We start from the raw sequence: 16,964 nt of genomic DNA on the forward strand, positions 1-16,964 counted from the left end.
GAACCTATGGCAGCAATTTTTTATTTGAGTCTATCTACTAATGTTATTCCGACATCTTGGAAATCGGCTATGGTTATGCCTCTATTAAAATTAGGATATACTTGTATTTATTTTCAATAATATATTGTATATATATTTTCAAAAGTGCTGTCAAATATTATCTAGATTGGTCATATAATTTGCCAGAAGCTGGAGCAAAACGCTTGTCCTGCAGGTTTAACAGCCCTGTGGGAACCCAGTCGTGAAACGTTTCATCTGAGGAATGGATTATATACTTTAAGAGAGAGATATGGAGGGTAAATCGGATGTATATCAACGAGACGCTGCTGGTAGGATGGAACTGTTTAAACAAGAAATGCTGATTCATATTCGGATTAGATATGTCCTATTTGTAAATACCATCGTATGGCTTAAGTCATGAAAGAAGTTAATTTATTAATATTGTGTATCATGATTTATAGCAGTGCGTACGGTTCCTGTGTATTATTAAGTATACTTGAAAACGTGCTTATCAGTGACGTGCACAGGAATTTTGAGGGGCAGTTGCTCTGACCTGAAAAAAGGGCACCCCCCCAAAAAAATTGAAAAAAAAAACTCCCGGGCTATATAAAGGACTGAGAAAAACTCTGATTAATTAATCAATTCGCCTACACAGTGTCATGTCATCTTTATCACAGTACAAAGTCTCTGTCTCACCTGATGGTTGGCTTTTTCGCAGCCAACCCTGCAGTGATGTGGTACGAGGGCGTTTTAGTGCAACGTAAAAAATAAATAAAAACATTCTCGTAACATTAATAAAAAGATCTCGTAACATTTCGACTTTAATCTCGTAACATTTCAACTTTATTCTCGTAACATTTCGACTTTATTTTCGTAACATTTCGACTTTATGCTCGTAACATTTCGACTTTATGCTCGTAACATTTCGACTTTATTTTCGTATCATTACGACTTTTTGCTCGTAACATTTCGACTTTATGCTCGTAACATTTCGACTTTATGCTCGTAACATTTCGACTTTATGCTCGTAGCATTTCGACTTTATGCTCGTAACATTTCGACTTTATTTTCGTATCATTTCGACTTTTTGCTCGTAACATTTCGACTTTATGCTCGTAACATTTCGACTTTATTTTCGTATCATTTCGACTTTTTGCTCGTAACATTTCGACTTTATGCTCGTAACATTTCGACTTTATTTTCGTAACATTTCGACTTTATGCTCGTAACATTTCGACTTTATGCTCGTACATTCGACTTTATTCTCGTATCATTTCGACTTTTTGCTCGTAACCTTTCGACTTTTTGCTCGTAACATTTCGACTTTATGCTCGTAACATTTCGAATTTATGCTCGTAACATTTCGACTTTATGCTCGTAACATTTCGACTTTATGCTCGTAACATTTCGACTTTATGCTCGTAGCATTTCGACTTTATGCTCGTAACATTTCGACTTTATTTTCGTATCATTTCGACTTTTTGCTCGTAACATTTCGACTTTATGCTCGTAACATTTCGACTTTATTTTCGTATCATTTCGACTTTTTGCTCGTAACATTTCGACTTTATGCTCGTAACATTTCGACTTTATTTTCGTAACATTTCGACTTTATGCTCGTAACATTTCGACTTTATGCTCGTAACATTTCGACTTTATTCTCGTATCATTTCGACTTTTTGCTCGTAACCTTTCGACTTTTTGCTCGTAACATTTCGACTTTATGCTCGTAACATTTCGAATTTATGCTCGTAACATTTCGACTTTATGCTCGTAGCATTTCGACTTTATGCTCGTAACATTTCGACTTTATTCTCGAAATCTTTTTTTTTTTTACGTGGCAACGCCTTCGTATGTGCTGCTCTTTGCTGCCTCCCTGAGTTTTCTATCCCTCTCCTGAATCCGCCTCTTTAAGTGGGTATCTTGGCTTCAAAAAACACCCAAAATAGTGATAGCATTTAGGCATTTAACCTTTTTGGATAAAGTAATTAATGTGATGCATTACTTCCATCATTCATTCTTCTTGCTAAAACGAAATGTGAGAAACTAGCTATCAGCAAAAAAATAGTAGCCTATGTCTGTCTTATTATTTAGGCTAAACGTGGCAAACTCAGCGTGGATTTAGGAAGATTTTATTTCATTTCACAAAACTTGATGATGATGATGATCGTTCGTTTGTTATACATCACAAGCTTACCTTATCTGACAACGTTGAGTCGTCTCACCCGACAACCGCGACAATCTCCTTCTAGGACCGCTCATGCAGGCTCAGCTCAGGTGGCGGTCGCGTGCAGCGCTGCAGTCATATAAACAGATTTTACACTTCCCCTACTGACTTTCATTTTCGGTGCCCGAATATTGAAGTGAATGAGGCTTTGCGTTGTTTTTTTATCAAGTCCTACGTGAAATTCTGCATCCATCATACGATTTATTTTTATATTTTTTCCACCTCGGAAGGGCAACGTGAGTCGAGAAGGGCATTTGGGCAGTTGCCCGGGCAACCTGAGCAACCCCCCTGTGCACGTCCCTGGTGCTTATTGTGTATCCATGGTAATGCATGGGATGTTCAAGGTTCGGAAATATAAAAAATTCAATTATGTTTTCAATTCAACCTAATTGGAATTTATTATGTATTTGAAATGAATTATTGTTACTGAAAGACAGATTAATGTGACAATTTTAATCAAGCTGCGATAACCTGTTGGGAAGCTTCACAAATCACATGTGAAATGGAAGGATGGTAACAAACTGCAAACCAGTGAAAATTGTAACAAGTTTATTCAAGATTCAAAGTAAAGCCATTTTGAGATGATCCTTGTGTCCGTTGTTGACTAAATGCTCCTTTCGGACAGGTACAGTACCGTCTCTCTGTCCCAACCATTCACAAACATTTTCTATCTGACTTCATTTATAGATGTGTAAATTAAGATGATAAAAGGGTTTTTTTTCGTTAGAATACCTGAATGCTTTCTCTATTGCCCATTGCCAACTCTGTTAATGCAGCGTCCATCAACACTGATAAAGCACCTTGTGAACAGTTGTTGTTTCTCATTTTGAATCATTCATGATATTCACATGTCTTTTAATGTGGAAAGAGTTTCACACAAAAACATTCCAGACCTCCATACTTGTTTTATTTAATAACAATGGTGCCTATGGATTTACAATGTGCAAAATATTTATTTATTAAAATATTATTTTAGTGTGCTTTATTGGCATGACAAAATGTAGTGGGGCTACATACAGATTATGTACAAAAATAGTAAGTAAGATATAGTAGGCATATTAAGTGCAAACTTTAAGAAGGTAAATGAGATGGCATGATACATCTTTATCTACCTTTCTGTATTCACTGTTTGCTCTTCTGATGTTGCAGGCAGACAAAAATATCGTAGAAATTTATTTTCATCCACTTATTAATTAAAACGGACAAATGTAGCCCTCAACGTAGATATAAAATCTAGATTCAGGATCTGAATGGGCCGCTGTACGTAGGTCGTCCGTCATGGAATGGTGCGAGCATGTCCGTTAACACTCGAGCAAGTTTACTTTGTGTGATTATTAAAAAAAATATTTATTATTGTGTAAACTCAATCATTATATCTGATTAACTAACACGTGACAGGAACGGAAGCATTTTAATTTTTTCGGAAATTTCAATCCCGTGGTTTTAGCAGCAATGGATGCGTATTGCGCGGGAAATTATAGCAAACTGTGACTGACGTCAGTGGAGCGTTCCAATCTGGCGGATACGTCTACTTGCCTATATATATATGGTCCTCGCAGATCACATGTGGAAATATCGCGATGTGCAAAGAGATCCGCGCGACCCTAGCCCCGCCCCCGAGGTAAACCAATAAGATTGTTGTCCCGATCCAGCTAGTGAATATATAATCAGAGGTGTCTGTCTGTTTGTGTTTAAAGAGAAGACGAACTGATTTAAATCATCAGGACAAACACGACACTAGACACGGACAACGAGACTGTGAGACCTGATGGATAACAAGACCTTCTTTTAAACAGGTTTGTTCACTGTATGTATGTTATGAATGTGATATGATGAGTTCTGAATGTTTCTGTTTAACTTACTTCGGCAATGGGGCGTTTACTCGAAATAAAATGTTATACACTTTAACTAAACAAACAACAAAACCCATTACCTCTATAGATTTCCATAAACTGTATTTAGTTGAAAAAATTTAGTTGATACTGATGGATTTAAATTGTCCCGCGTGTTCAAAAAGTGGAGAGAAAGGCAGCTCAAATAACTGTTGAAGTTTATTGATCAGAAACAGCGCTCGGTTGGGTTAAAACATATTTATAGTGTGTAAGAGAGAGGGTGCGTCTTCTTTCTTTTTCTTGGTCCACCTTGGTTTTGTCCAATCAATTTCTTCTTATTTGTCTGCAACTGATCTGCAAAACATCACATCATACGACACTGCCACACCCAACTTTTGCATAGCTAAGTACTCAGATAATGGTTTGTGTGTGCGTGCACCTTTTTGTTCCACCTTTGGTTTGACCCATTAATTTATTATCTGAACTCGCATACCTAGAGGCACCAACTGCCTTCTGCTGCTTCCCCCAAACTTTGTACGCAAGGCTACACACACACACACATATTATGTTCATCAAAACTGTAATAAAGAATAAAGATTTAAACGTAGTTCTCCCCGTGCCTCGGGGGTTTCCTCCGGGTACTCCGGTTTCCTCCCCTGGTCCAAAGACATGCATGGTAGGTTGATTGGCATCTCTGGAAAAATTGTCCGTAGGGTGTGAGTGCGTGAGTGAATGAGTGTGTGTGTGTGTGCCCTGCGATGGGTTGGCACTCCATCCAGGGTGTATCCTGCCTTGATGCCCGATGACTCCTGAGATAGGGGCAGGCTCCCCGTGACCTGATGTAGTTTGGATAAGCGGTAGAAAATGGATGGATGGATGGATTGAAACGTAATAAAACTTATTAAAAAACTCCTTCAATACCAAGCTTAAACCCTTCATAGTGTTATGTAGATATGGTTGAATTGTGAAGATAAACTTTGTTGGGACAATAAGCAAAGTAGGGGTTGTAAAGAAAGTGATTGGACTCTTGTAAGGGCTAGTTCACCCCAAAATAAAAACTCTGCCAGCATTTACTTATAGACTGGGTCCATATCTATATCAATTACTTTGCTATGCTGAACACAAAAGAAGAAATTTGAAGTAATGTTAACAATTTCAGTTGTGGGGCACCATTGACTACCATAGTAGAAAATAGTATTGTTTATGTTATTTGTATATGTGATGTTTTTATAATTTTATAAAAAATATCGATTTGTTTACTGAATTTGACAGATCTGTTTCTCAAAACCACATAGAGATTGGAATACAGAAATAATTCCTCTTATTCTACAAGTGAAGGAGCCACTTCAACATGACTGATACAGACACATCTGGAATGATAAATGAAGATACTGAGGAACACAGAGGTTGGTGTTTGTATTCTAATCTTCATTAATGATTTGTAAGAAACATTAAAATAATATCACTACAGTTTTATAAAGATTGTATGCTCTTAATATGTAAATGACAGGAAAAAAACTAACCAGTCGCAAAAATATTGATTTCATTTTAGAACTAATGGAACTGGAAGAAACATCAGGATCATCAAGGAAGCAAAAAATACAAGCAAGGAAATGTTTTACTTGCTCTCATTGTGCAAAAAGATTCAACAGCAAAGGACACCTCACAACGCACATGAGAATCCATAACAGAGAAAAGTCTGTCATCTGTCCTCGATGTGAAAAATGCTTCCCAAATATAAAGACACTTGCAATTCACACTAAAGAGTGTCCACACACATATCCTCAGTGTGGAAAGAGTTTTGCACACAAAGGAAATTTTGAAGCGCACATGAGAATTCACACTGGAGAGCGCACGTATATGTGCAGTGAGTGTGGAAAGAGTTTCAAACATAAGAAATCTCATAAAGTGCACATGAGAATTCACACAGGAGAGCGTCCATACACTTGTCTTCAGTGTGGAAAGAGATTCATATACAAAGAAAGTTTTGAACTGCACATGCGGATTCACACAGGAGAGCGTCCGTACACTTGTCCTCAGTGTGGAAAGTGTTTCATACAGAAACCAAATTTTACACAGCACATGAGAATTCACACTGGAGAGCGCCCGTATAATTGTCCTCAGTGTGGAAAGTGTTTCACACAGAAACCAAATTTTACACAGCACATGAGAATTCACACTGGAGAGCGCCCGTATAATTGTCCTCAGTGTGGAAAGTGTTTCATACAGAAACAAAATCTCACAGAGCACATGAGGATTCACTCTGGAGATCGCCCGTACACTTGTCCTCAGTGTGGAAAGGGTTTCACATACAAACAAAGTCTCACAGAGCACATGAGGATTCACACTGGAGAGCGCCCGTACACTTGTCCTCAGTGTGGAAATGGTTTCACACACAAACAAAATCTCACAAAGCACATGAGGATTCACACAGGACAGCGTCCTTACAATTGTCCTCAGTGTGGAAAGGGTTTCATACAGAAACAAAATCTCACAGCCCACATGGTAATTCACACAGGACAAAGCCCATACACTTGTGTTCAGTGTGGAAAGAGTTACGGACAGAAATCCGGTCTGGATAATCACATGAGAGTTCACACTGGAGAGCGGCCGTACACATGTATTGAGTGTGGAAAGAGTTTCATACAGAAATGCACTCTTAAGACCCACATGAAGATTCACACTGAAAAAATTCCACACGCATGTGTTGAGTGTGGAAAGAAATTCAAAACGAAGGGAAGCCTTAAAATTCACATGAGACTTCATCTTGAAGAAACCCCAGACAGCAAGAGAGCAGATGAAACCATTGAATAATGTAAAAAAATGGATTTGTCAATGGTTTGAAAAAATATCACATTTGCATCCGTAATTAATGTTGAAATTTCAACTATCCAGCAGTATTGTGATCAGTGTTTTCTGTAGTTGGGCTCTTGACTCTTTCATTGTTTATTATCATCAATAAAAACAATTTTGCATTGATACAGAAGTTGAGTTAAGTTGGAGTGGTTTATTTTTGTGTAAAACATTTCTGTTCCTTATTCTAAGCTGTAGCATTAGGGCATGTTTGTTAAAAGTATTTAAAGTCCTAATCTACCTAAAGCCTAGTCCTGATTTAACTAAACTCAGTCAGGGAAACTGAGTTTAGTTGTTTTAATTCCGTTCGATGTTAAAATAATAAATTCACACTGGAATTATTTATAAAAATACCTCATTTTAATATAACCATGTACTGTGACATTGTGTAATTCATTAAAATCTAAAATGATTTTATCATGTTGTGTTTGCCAGGATACACTATTCAGAATGTTAAACCTCTCATGAATCAGAAAAACATGTTCAAGAGGGAAACGATGTTAGTCTCTTCTGTAACTACAGTGATGCTGTGTACAATCTACAGTGGTACCGTCAGTATCAGAGATCCAAACCTGATCTCCTTTTGTCCATCGCTGAATCTGAAGATGTTACTCATCTCTTCTGTTTTAATATTTATTCTAAAGTGATATTATACATAGTTTGCAGCACAGAAATGCAAAACTCCATTTTCAGTCCCAATTTTAATTGATTATTGTTTGATTCTTTCACACTTCTTATTATTTATAGGTGAAGCTAATCTGGAGATGGTGGTCTTGTGGGTTAAACCACTGAACTGGTAAATCAAAGGTTGCTGGTTTGATCCCAGCAGCCACCACCAGTGTGTCCTTGAGCAAGACACTTTACTCCGTTGCTTCAGGGGGATTGTTCCTGTAATGAGTGAACTGTAAGTCGGTTTGGATAAAAGCGTCTGCCAAATGACTAAATGTAAATGGAATGTAAATCTTATTCAGACATTGCATCCGTGTATATAACAGAAGGACACGACATCACTCTGTCTTGTGGGATCAGATAACAGTCTTCACTGGTATCCGCAGACGTCTGGATCAACATCATAGTTTCAGTTCTTATTATTGGGTTCTCTAGATATATCATCAAATCTACTCCACCTCAAGCACATATGAGCATCAGACTTCATGATAAGAAAACACAACAACACTGAACACTCTACAAAAACGATATACTGACTCACATCTAACAAGGAGGGTTTATGTTCACTTGCTTTGTGTTCTAAACTTTTTACCATTTCTTAGCGCAGCTGTTTTCTTTTCTAATACACTTACTGTAAATGCTCAACACATTGGGATAGAAAGGAGAAAAATGACTCTTGGGATTTATATAAACCTACAGTATATGGTAAATTCAGGATAAAATGTTTGGTTGTTTAAATGAATCCAAACACTAAGCTTAAATCACAGGTCCTGAATGGGATGATGAAGTTTAAATAATTAAAAAACTTCATTTTATGAAGTTAATTGTTTTCTTGAAAATGTCAGTTAATAATCTATGCACAACAAATTTAATTATCTGATATCTGAAGTTCAAAATTAATCCAACAATTATAACAAGACTTTCTTTGAAACAGGTTTATTCACTGTATGCATGTTATGAATGTGATATGATGTGCTCGGATTGTTCCTCTGTCTAACTTATTTCGGCAATGGGGCGTTTACTCAAAATAAAATGTTAAACACTTTAACTACACAAACAACAAAACCCATTACCTCTTTAGAATTCCATAAACTTTATAATTTAATTTGATATCAAGCTTAAACCCTTCATAGTGTTATGTAGATATGACTGAACTTGTGAAGATAAACTTTGTTGGGACGACAAGCAAAGAAGGGGTTGTAAAGAAAGAGATTGGACTCTTTTAAGGGGTAATTCACCCAAAAAAAAATTTCTGTCATCATTTACATATTTACTGGTACCATACCTATCAATTGCTTTGCTATGCTGAACACAAAAGAAGATATTTTAAGTAATGGTAACAAGTTTCAGTTCTGGGGCACCATTGACTACAATAGAAAAAAACAGTATTGTATATGTTATTTGTATAAATATATATAAATTTTATATTTTAAAAAATTTGGCAGATCTGATTCTCCATACCATATAGAGATTGGATTACAGAAATAATTCCTGTTATTCTACAAGTGGAGGAGCCACTTCAACATGACTGATACAGACACATCTGGAATGATAAATGAAGATACTGAGGATCACAGAGGTTGATGTTTGTTCTCTTATCTTCATTAATGATTTGTAAGAAACATAAAAGTAATATCACTACAGTTTTATAAAGATTGTATGCTCTTAACATGAGAATCACAGGAAAAAAATCTAACCAGTCGCAAAAATATAAGTGTTTCATTTTAGACCTAATGGAACTGGCAGAAACATCAGGATCATCAAGGAAGCAAAAAATACAAGCAAGCAAATGTTTTTCTTGCTCTCATTGTGGGAAAAGATTCGAGAACAAAGGACACCTCACAACACACATGAGAATCCATAACAGAGAAAAGTCTGTCATCTGTCCTCGATGTGAAAAATGCTTCCCAAACAAAGAAACACTTGCAATTCACACTAAAGAATGTCCACAAACATGTTCACAGTGTGGAAAGAGTCTTACACAAAGGAAATTTTGAAGTGCACATGAGAATTCACACTGGGGAGCACCCATACACTTTTCCTCAGTGTGGCAAGAGTTTTAGAAACAAAATCTCACAGGGCAAATGATAATTCACACTGCGGAGGTTCCACACACTTGTCTTAAGTGTGGAAAGAGATTCACATACAAAGAAAGTTTTGAAGTGCACATGAGTATTCACACTGGAGAGCGCCCGTACACTTGCAGTGTGTGCGGAAAGAGTTTCAGGGAGAAGAAAACTCATAAACTGCACAATGTGCTTTATTTGTCTCACAAGTAAGGTTAGTAAAATTTCCTAATTTGTATTGACGAAAATGACTTTAAAATAAAATCTACTACCAAGTCGTCAAAGCAGTTTTAAGACTTAAACCAATAGAACTTCAATTTTCAAGATAAGTGAAAATGGTCTTTTTGTTCCACAAACGTGTGGGAAAGTTTCACATTCGGGATTTTTCATAACAACTTGTAACAAAACTTGATGTATCAAAACCATGTAGACCAATTTCAAACGCTTATTCCTGTTTTCAACAGAACTTGGCACAATGCGTTGTCTGTCAATCTAAATCATGAGGAGTTTGTTTCTAAGTGATAGTAATTTGCAGGACAACTTGCACACATCGAGTTCAAGAGCAGCTTTTGAAAGGCCTCAAATGTGTTCTTCAGTTTTTTCCGGTAGGTGAGGTTTAGTGCATGTGAGGCCAAGAAGAACAGCACAGGCTCTAGCCATATTGCCCAAGCCAGTCATGGTCATTGAACCCCCTCTAAGATGATGCTGATGTCCTCCTGATGATCTCCTTTGCAGATGCAGATTGTCTGCAAATTGTTGTATATTAAAATTTGTAGCAGTTATCCCTATTTTATTATATGCTTTTGCATTTTATGCACACATCATGAACAGGTGTGCTATTGCTAATATGCTGGTATATAGTAAATCTAACATGAACCTAACGTGATGCTAAATATTCAGTTTTTAATTATGTATGTCAAGGATGTATAAATAGATTGACTATTTTGCTTGACAAAAACACTAAAGGGTTGTCATTCTCTTCTAATTATTTTTTTCATAGCACATGGCATTTTGTGATGAAAGATGATGCATAACAATTAAAATATATATATTTTCTTATCAAAGAGGAAAAGTGAATCAATTAAACGTTTTGTAACAATATTTAACAAACAAACAGTACAATCAAGCATATAAAAGAGATCGTATATTATGTATGAAACGTAAATACTGGTAAAAATATATAGCAGAAACTAAAGATTATTAGAAGTCATATAAAATAACTTGATGAGTGTTCTCGCCGGTGTTGGTTGACTGGGTGCACCCACAATCTTCATTGTCTCCTTTTTCGTAATCTCCTCAGCAGCAAATACATCGCAATTTCCTTTCTTCTATCTACAATACTTCCTTCACGCAATCAAAGAAATCCAGTTTAATCTAAGAAATGCAGTTTTATTAACTTCTATTAGAAAACCTACACAAAATATTTTGTAAAATAAGATGGGATGCAAACTTACCCATGCTGTAAACAAGACGCGGTTCAGATGCGCACTGTAAACGCTTCAGGTGTGAAAGGAAAATGGCAACGCGCTTTTCCTGCTCTGCCAACGTACGGCTCACGCTCTGCTTACGCGTGCGGTGTGAAACCGGCGTAACTCCTGGTAATAGTCTTTTTGAGACTTATGGCGACTGATAAAAAACAGACTGTCGCTTTAATTGAGCGTTAGCAGCGAAGCAAAAATTGACTCGGCGCCAAAATGATCGCTGCACTGCTTCTGCTCCGCGAGCACGCGCTGCTTACGCGTGCGGTATGAAACGGGAGAGAGCGGTTCATCCTGCGCCATTCTGCTTTCACACACTCGTTTATTGCGCGCTAGGGATCCTCGCGTCTTCTGTATATAAATAAACAAACACCTGGGTCACGTTTCTTAATAAATACACAAACAACTGAACATCTTGAACTTCCATAGTATATCCATATTAAAAAACAAGACTTTGAATTAAGTCTGGGACAACACAGAAATACATTTATAATCATTTTCAGGACTAAACACAATAACTGAAAAGAACAAACTACTGATATTTTATCAGTAGCAGGGGCGTAGCAAGCTTTTCAAAAGTGCGGGGGATGGATGTGTTTTGTTTGTTAACAATGAAAACGTTGAATGTAATGACAGAACGGTACAAAATGTATAACATACAACATATAAAAAGCTTCCCATTTAAATGTGTGATACTAGTAAAGTATAAAAACACATTCGGAACACACAGAAAATAAGTCAAAAATCTGTTGTGAAAATACACTACAATAGACTTGCTAATGAATCAGAAATACTCTAATAATCCCAGGGGGGAAAGACAGTGGAAAGCTTGATAGTGACATGGGTCTGACAGCACTGTGACCGCTAAAGTTTGCTTACATGCACCTTGAAAAGTTGAGATATAAAAAAACTTTTTCTCTGGTGGTATAAATAATGTAACAATTTTCTGTTTTTAAACATTAAAATAATATACACTTTTCGTTCATAGTTCTTCAACAGGTACAATCAAACATAATAGGTAAGTATCCACATAGGTATTTAGCTAAACAAAAAAAGCAAAGCTCAAAATATCAAAATCAATAAACTCATAAATACACTGCTTAACAAGGACAATTTTTTCCTCCTCCTCGTCAATTCCCTGCCTTCATCATCACAGTTACTTTATACATTGCATGCCACATAAATAACCGAATTTAGCTATTTCTGAACAATATCCCAATTTGCAATTTGCATTAGTCTAAAAACAAAATATAATTCAGAAAACACTCGACATATCAACAAAACATAAACAGAATATCTCCCCAAACACATATCAAGGTTATTTGTATGGTGTGTACTATGAACAATATATACAGAAGGATATATACTGTGAACAATAATGTACAGGTGGTTATGAACAGATAAAAATATAGACTATACAATAGTGCAAGTGACTTGAGTGTGCATTAGTTACAGACATTAGCTATTAAAGTTAAAGTGCAGTAGATGAGTTGATGTGGTTATTGAACTTATAGTGCGATACATGAGTAGATGCAGATAATACAGTTACAGTGCAGTCGATGAGTTAGTGCAGTTATTGAAGGCAATGGGAAGAGCTCCACAACACATTTTCATTGCTTGTGATTGTATTGCCTTTACTTTTAAAAGTTGTGTTTTACATACAGAGCTATATTCCATACTGCCATAATCAATGTCCGATCTTATCAGAGCACATTTTAAGGGTCTACAAGCTTGAGATTGATGATCAAGGTGCTTCCGGAAAACAGGAAGTAACCAATGACGTTTGAGGTTACACCAAACAGCAAGTCCCGCCCCTCGACTGCCAAAAATAAAAATGTTCGCGCGAGCAAAATCAGCAGGCGAGAGCAGAAGTCTGTATATTCGCGTCCTTCGCGCGCGAGTGCTTGTAATTGCGCGCACAGATGATGTAATGCGCGCGCGAGGGCTTGTATTGCGCGCATATTGGATGCCATGCGCGCGCGAATGTTTCAACGAGCTCGCGGGATCCCGTTTCCTCGCGTGTAGATCCGTTGTCCTCTCGCGGAAGTTATGTGCCGCGCGCAGCAAGCATCAGCAGTGCGCTCGTTTCTTTTTGGCATTGTAATACCTTCATATTTAAAACACCCACATCCCCCACGGTTGCGACGCCCGTGATCAGTAGCTTTGATGTTAGGATGGTAGCCCCTTCAAAACACTTAACACTGGGCTCCTCAACCTCCGATGCCGTTCAATTTCAAAAGGTGTCCAAATAAATAAGTAATTGAACCAGTTCTCTTAAAAGAAATATGTGGCTTATTTCAGCTTATAATATCTTGTTTTTATTAGTGAAATCTCCTCAATATTATTTATCATACACTAAACCACAGTTTCATTAATGAAATATACACACTATTATTAATCATCACATTAACTTTTTTAATAGAATATACAAGACCCATGATTCATTTTTAAAGTGTACAGTATATGGTAATTTCAGGATAAAATGGTTGGTTGTTTTTATGAATCAAAACACTGAATGTGATGGTGAAGTTTAAATAATTAAAAAACTTCATTTCATGAAAATAATAATATATTTTATGAAGTTGTTTTCATGAAAATGTCAGTACTTTACATCTATGAGTATCAGAAAATAAAATACCAGTTTAGTTTTACTTCAGGATCTCTAAACACATCATACAGTTATTCTGAGTCAGGTGAGAAAAATCCTCCTTTCACTTCTAGTCAGTAATCCAGTACAGAACAGTCTCTCTGTCACAAACATTGACTTTCTGCTATTAGCAAAACATTTTCTATCTGACTACATTTATAGATGTGTAAATTAAGATGATAAAAGCTTTTTGTTTTTGTCAGAATGTCTGAATGCTTTCTGTATTGCCCATTGTCACCTGTGTGAATGCAGCGTCCATTAAAGTACCTTGTGAACAGTTGTTGTTTATCATCTTCAATTATTCATGAACTTCACATGTGTTTAAATGTGGAAAGAGTTTCACACAAAAACATTCTTGACGTTCATAATTGTTTTATTTAATAACAATGGTTTCTAGGGACTTAGAACAACATTTCTGAGTAATTTAATGTTAGAGTTAATTTAATACAAGCCCACGTAAATGAATAATTAAGTTTTAATCTCACTGAATACATTGCTGGCTATATGTGGAAGAGGGGATTGGTCGCAGATCACATGTGGAAATATCCCGATGTGCAAAGAGATCCGCGCGACCCTAGCCCCGCCCCCGGGGTAAACCAATAAGATTGTTGTCCCGATCCAGCTAGTGAATATATAATCAGAGGTGTCTGTCTGTTTGTGTTTTAAAGAGAAGATGAACTGATTTAAATCATCAGGACAAACACGACACTAGACACGGACAACTAGACTGTGAGACCTGATGGATAACAAGACCTTCTTTTAAACAGGTTTGTTCACTGTATGTATGTTATGAATGTGATATGATGTGATCTGAATGTTTCTGTCTCAGTTACTTCGGCAATGGAGCGTTTACTCGAAATAAAATGTAATACACTTTAACTACACAAACAATAAAACCCATTACCTCTATAGATTTCCATAAACTGTATAAATTATTATTATTTGATACCAAGCTTAAACCCTTTATAGTGTTATGTAGATATGACTGAACTTGTGAAGGTTAACTTTGTTTGGATAATAAGCAAGTACGGGGTTTTAAAGAAAGAGATTGGACTCTTTTAAGGGATAGTTCATCCAAAAATAAAAACTCTGTCATCATTTACATATTTACTGGTTCCATATCTATATCAATTACTTTGCTCTGCTGAACACAAAATAAGATATTTGAAGTAATGTTAACAAGTTTCAGTTCTGGGGCACCATTATTGACCACCATAGTAGAAAATAGTATTGTTTATATGTACTTTTTTTTTAATTTTTAAAAAAAATATTAATTGTTTACTGAATTTGACAGATCTGTTTATCCAAACCACATAGAGATTGGAATACAGAAATAATTCCTGTTGTTCTACAAGTGAAGGAGCCACTTCAACATGACTGATACAGACACATCTGGAATGATAAATGAAGATACTGAGGATCACAGAGGTTGGTGTTTGTATTCTAATCTTCATTAATGATTTGTAAGAAACAGTAAAGTAATATCACTACAATTTTACAAACCAGTAGCAAAATTATATGTGTTTCATTTTAGACCTTATGGAACTGGAAGAAACATCAGGATCATCAAGGAAGCAAAAAATACAAGCAAGCAAATGTTTTACTTGCTCTACTTGTGCGAAAAGATTTGACAGCAAAGGACACCTCACAACGCACATTAGAATCCATAACACAGAAAAGTCTGTCATCTGTCCTCGATGTGAAAAATGCTTCCCAAATAAAGGAACACTTGCAATTCACAGTAAAGAGTGTCCACACACATGTCCTCAGTGTGGAAAGAGTTTCACACACAAAGGACATTTTAATGTGCACATGAGAATTCACACTGGAGAGCGTCCGTATATGTGCAGTGAATGCGGAAATAGTTTCAGAGAGAAGAAAAATCATAAACTGCACATGAGAATTCACACAGGAGAGCGTCCACACACATGTCTTCAGTGCGGAAAGAGTTTCACATACAAAGGAAATTTTGAAGTGCACATGAGAATTCACACCGGAGAGCGCCCGCACACTTGTCCTCAGTGTGGAAAGAGTTATGGACAGAAATCCGGTCTGGATAATCACATGAGAGCTCACACTGGAGAGCGTCCGTACAGGTGCAGTGAGTGCGGAAAGAGTTTTATGAGGAAGACATCTCATACACTGCATATGAGAATTCACACTGGTGAGCGTCCATACACATGTCTTCAGTGTGGAAAGAGATTCAGATACAAAGGAAATTTTGAAGCGCACATGAGAATTCACACTGGAAAGCGTCCGTATGTGTGCAGTGAGTGCGGAAAGAGTTTCATAGAGAAGAGATCTCACACACTGCACATGAGATTTCACACAGGAGAGCGTCCATACACTTGTCTTCAGTGCGGAAATGGTTTCATACAGAAACAAAATCTCAAAAAGCACATGATGATTCACACTGGAGAGCGTCCACACACTTGTCTTCAGTGTGGTAAGAGTTACACGAGCAAAATTAGTCTTTCAGCCCACATGGTAATTCACACAGGACAAAGCCCATACACTTGTGTTCAGTGTGGAAAGAGTTACAAGAGCAAAATTGGTCTTTCAGCCCACATGGTAATTCACACAGGACAAAGCCCATACACTTGTGTTCAGTGTGGAAAGAGTTACGGACAGAAATCCGGTCTGGATTATCACATGAGAGTTCACACTGGAGAGCGGCCGTACATATGTATTGATTGTGGAAAGAGTTTCACACAGAAATGCACTCTTAAGACCCACATGACGATTCACACTAAAAAAATCCCACACGCATGTGTTGAGTGTGGAAAACAATTTAAAACGGAGGGAAGCCTTAAAATTCACATGAGACTTCATCTTGAAGAAACCCCAGACAGCAAGAGAGCATATGAAAAACATTGAATAATGTAAAAAAATGGATTTGTCAATGCCATTGAAAAATATAACGTTTGCATCCGTTCAAATTTCAACTACATAGCGGTATTGTGATCAGTGTTTTCTGTAGTTGGGCTCTTGACTCTTTCTTTTTTGCTTATAATCATTAATAAAAACACTTTTGCATTGGTCAAAGGCGGAGATAAGTTGGAGTGTTTTATTTTCGTGTCAAAAAATTCTGTGCCTTATTCCCTGATACATCTGTGGCAGTAAGGCATGTTTGTTAAAAGTATTTAAAGTCTAATTTAACCTAAAGCCTTGTCCTGATTTAACTAAACCGAG

At 36.8% G+C, this 16,964-nt stretch overlaps 2 protein-coding genes across 2 annotated transcripts; both read left to right on the plus strand.

The window, feature by feature from the left end:
• Positions 1–3,895: 3,895 nt before the first annotated feature.
• LOC130417702 (gastrula zinc finger protein XlCGF57.1-like) lies at positions 3,896–7,045 on the plus strand. Its single transcript, XM_056743419.1, has 3 exons — positions 3,896–4,023; positions 5,332–5,465; positions 5,612–7,045. Exons 2-3 carry the CDS (start codon positions 5,411–5,413, stop codon positions 6,871–6,873), a joined length of 1,317 nt encoding a protein of 438 aa, XP_056599397.1. The 5' UTR covers positions 3,896–4,023; positions 5,332–5,410; the 3' UTR covers positions 6,874–7,045.
• Positions 7,046–15,145: 8,100 nt separating this feature from the next.
• Positions 15,146–16,649, plus strand: LOC130416483 (gastrula zinc finger protein XlCGF8.2DB-like). Its single transcript, XM_056742274.1, has 3 exons — positions 15,146–15,200; positions 15,496–15,612; positions 15,697–16,649. The coding sequence occupies exons 1-3, from the start codon at positions 15,146–15,148 to the stop codon at positions 16,647–16,649; spliced, it is 1,125 nt and encodes a 374-aa protein (XP_056598252.1).
• Positions 16,650–16,964: the final 315 nt, after the last annotated feature.

The sequence above is a fragment of the Triplophysa dalaica genome, chromosome 3 (assembly GCF_015846415.1).
Source record: "Triplophysa dalaica isolate WHDGS20190420 chromosome 3, ASM1584641v1, whole genome shotgun sequence".
NCBI lineage: Eukaryota > Metazoa > Chordata > Actinopteri > Cypriniformes > Nemacheilidae > Triplophysa > Triplophysa dalaica.

What these genes read in the sequence shown, in the direction of transcription:
- LOC130417702 (XM_056743419.1), top strand. Translation starts at nt 5,411, where the DNA reads ATGACTGATACAGACACATCTGGAATGATAAATGAAGATACTGAGGAA. An exon ending in AGATACTGAGGAACACAGAG is followed by an intron (nt 5,466 to 5,611) that starts GTTGGTGTTTGT and finishes ATTTCATTTTAG; the next exon opens with AACTAATGGAACTGGAAGAA.
- LOC130416483 (XM_056742274.1), top strand. Translation starts at nt 15,146, where the DNA reads ATGACTGATACAGACACATCTGGAATGATAAATGAAGATACTGAGGAT. An exon ending in AGATACTGAGGATCACAGAG is followed by an intron (nt 15,201 to 15,495) that starts GTTGGTGTTTGT and finishes TCCCAAATAAAG; the next exon opens with GAACACTTGCAATTCACAGT. An exon ending in TCACACTGGAGAGCGTCCGT is followed by an intron (nt 15,613 to 15,696) that starts ATATGTGCAGTG and finishes GAGAGCGTCCAC; the next exon opens with ACACATGTCTTCAGTGCGGA.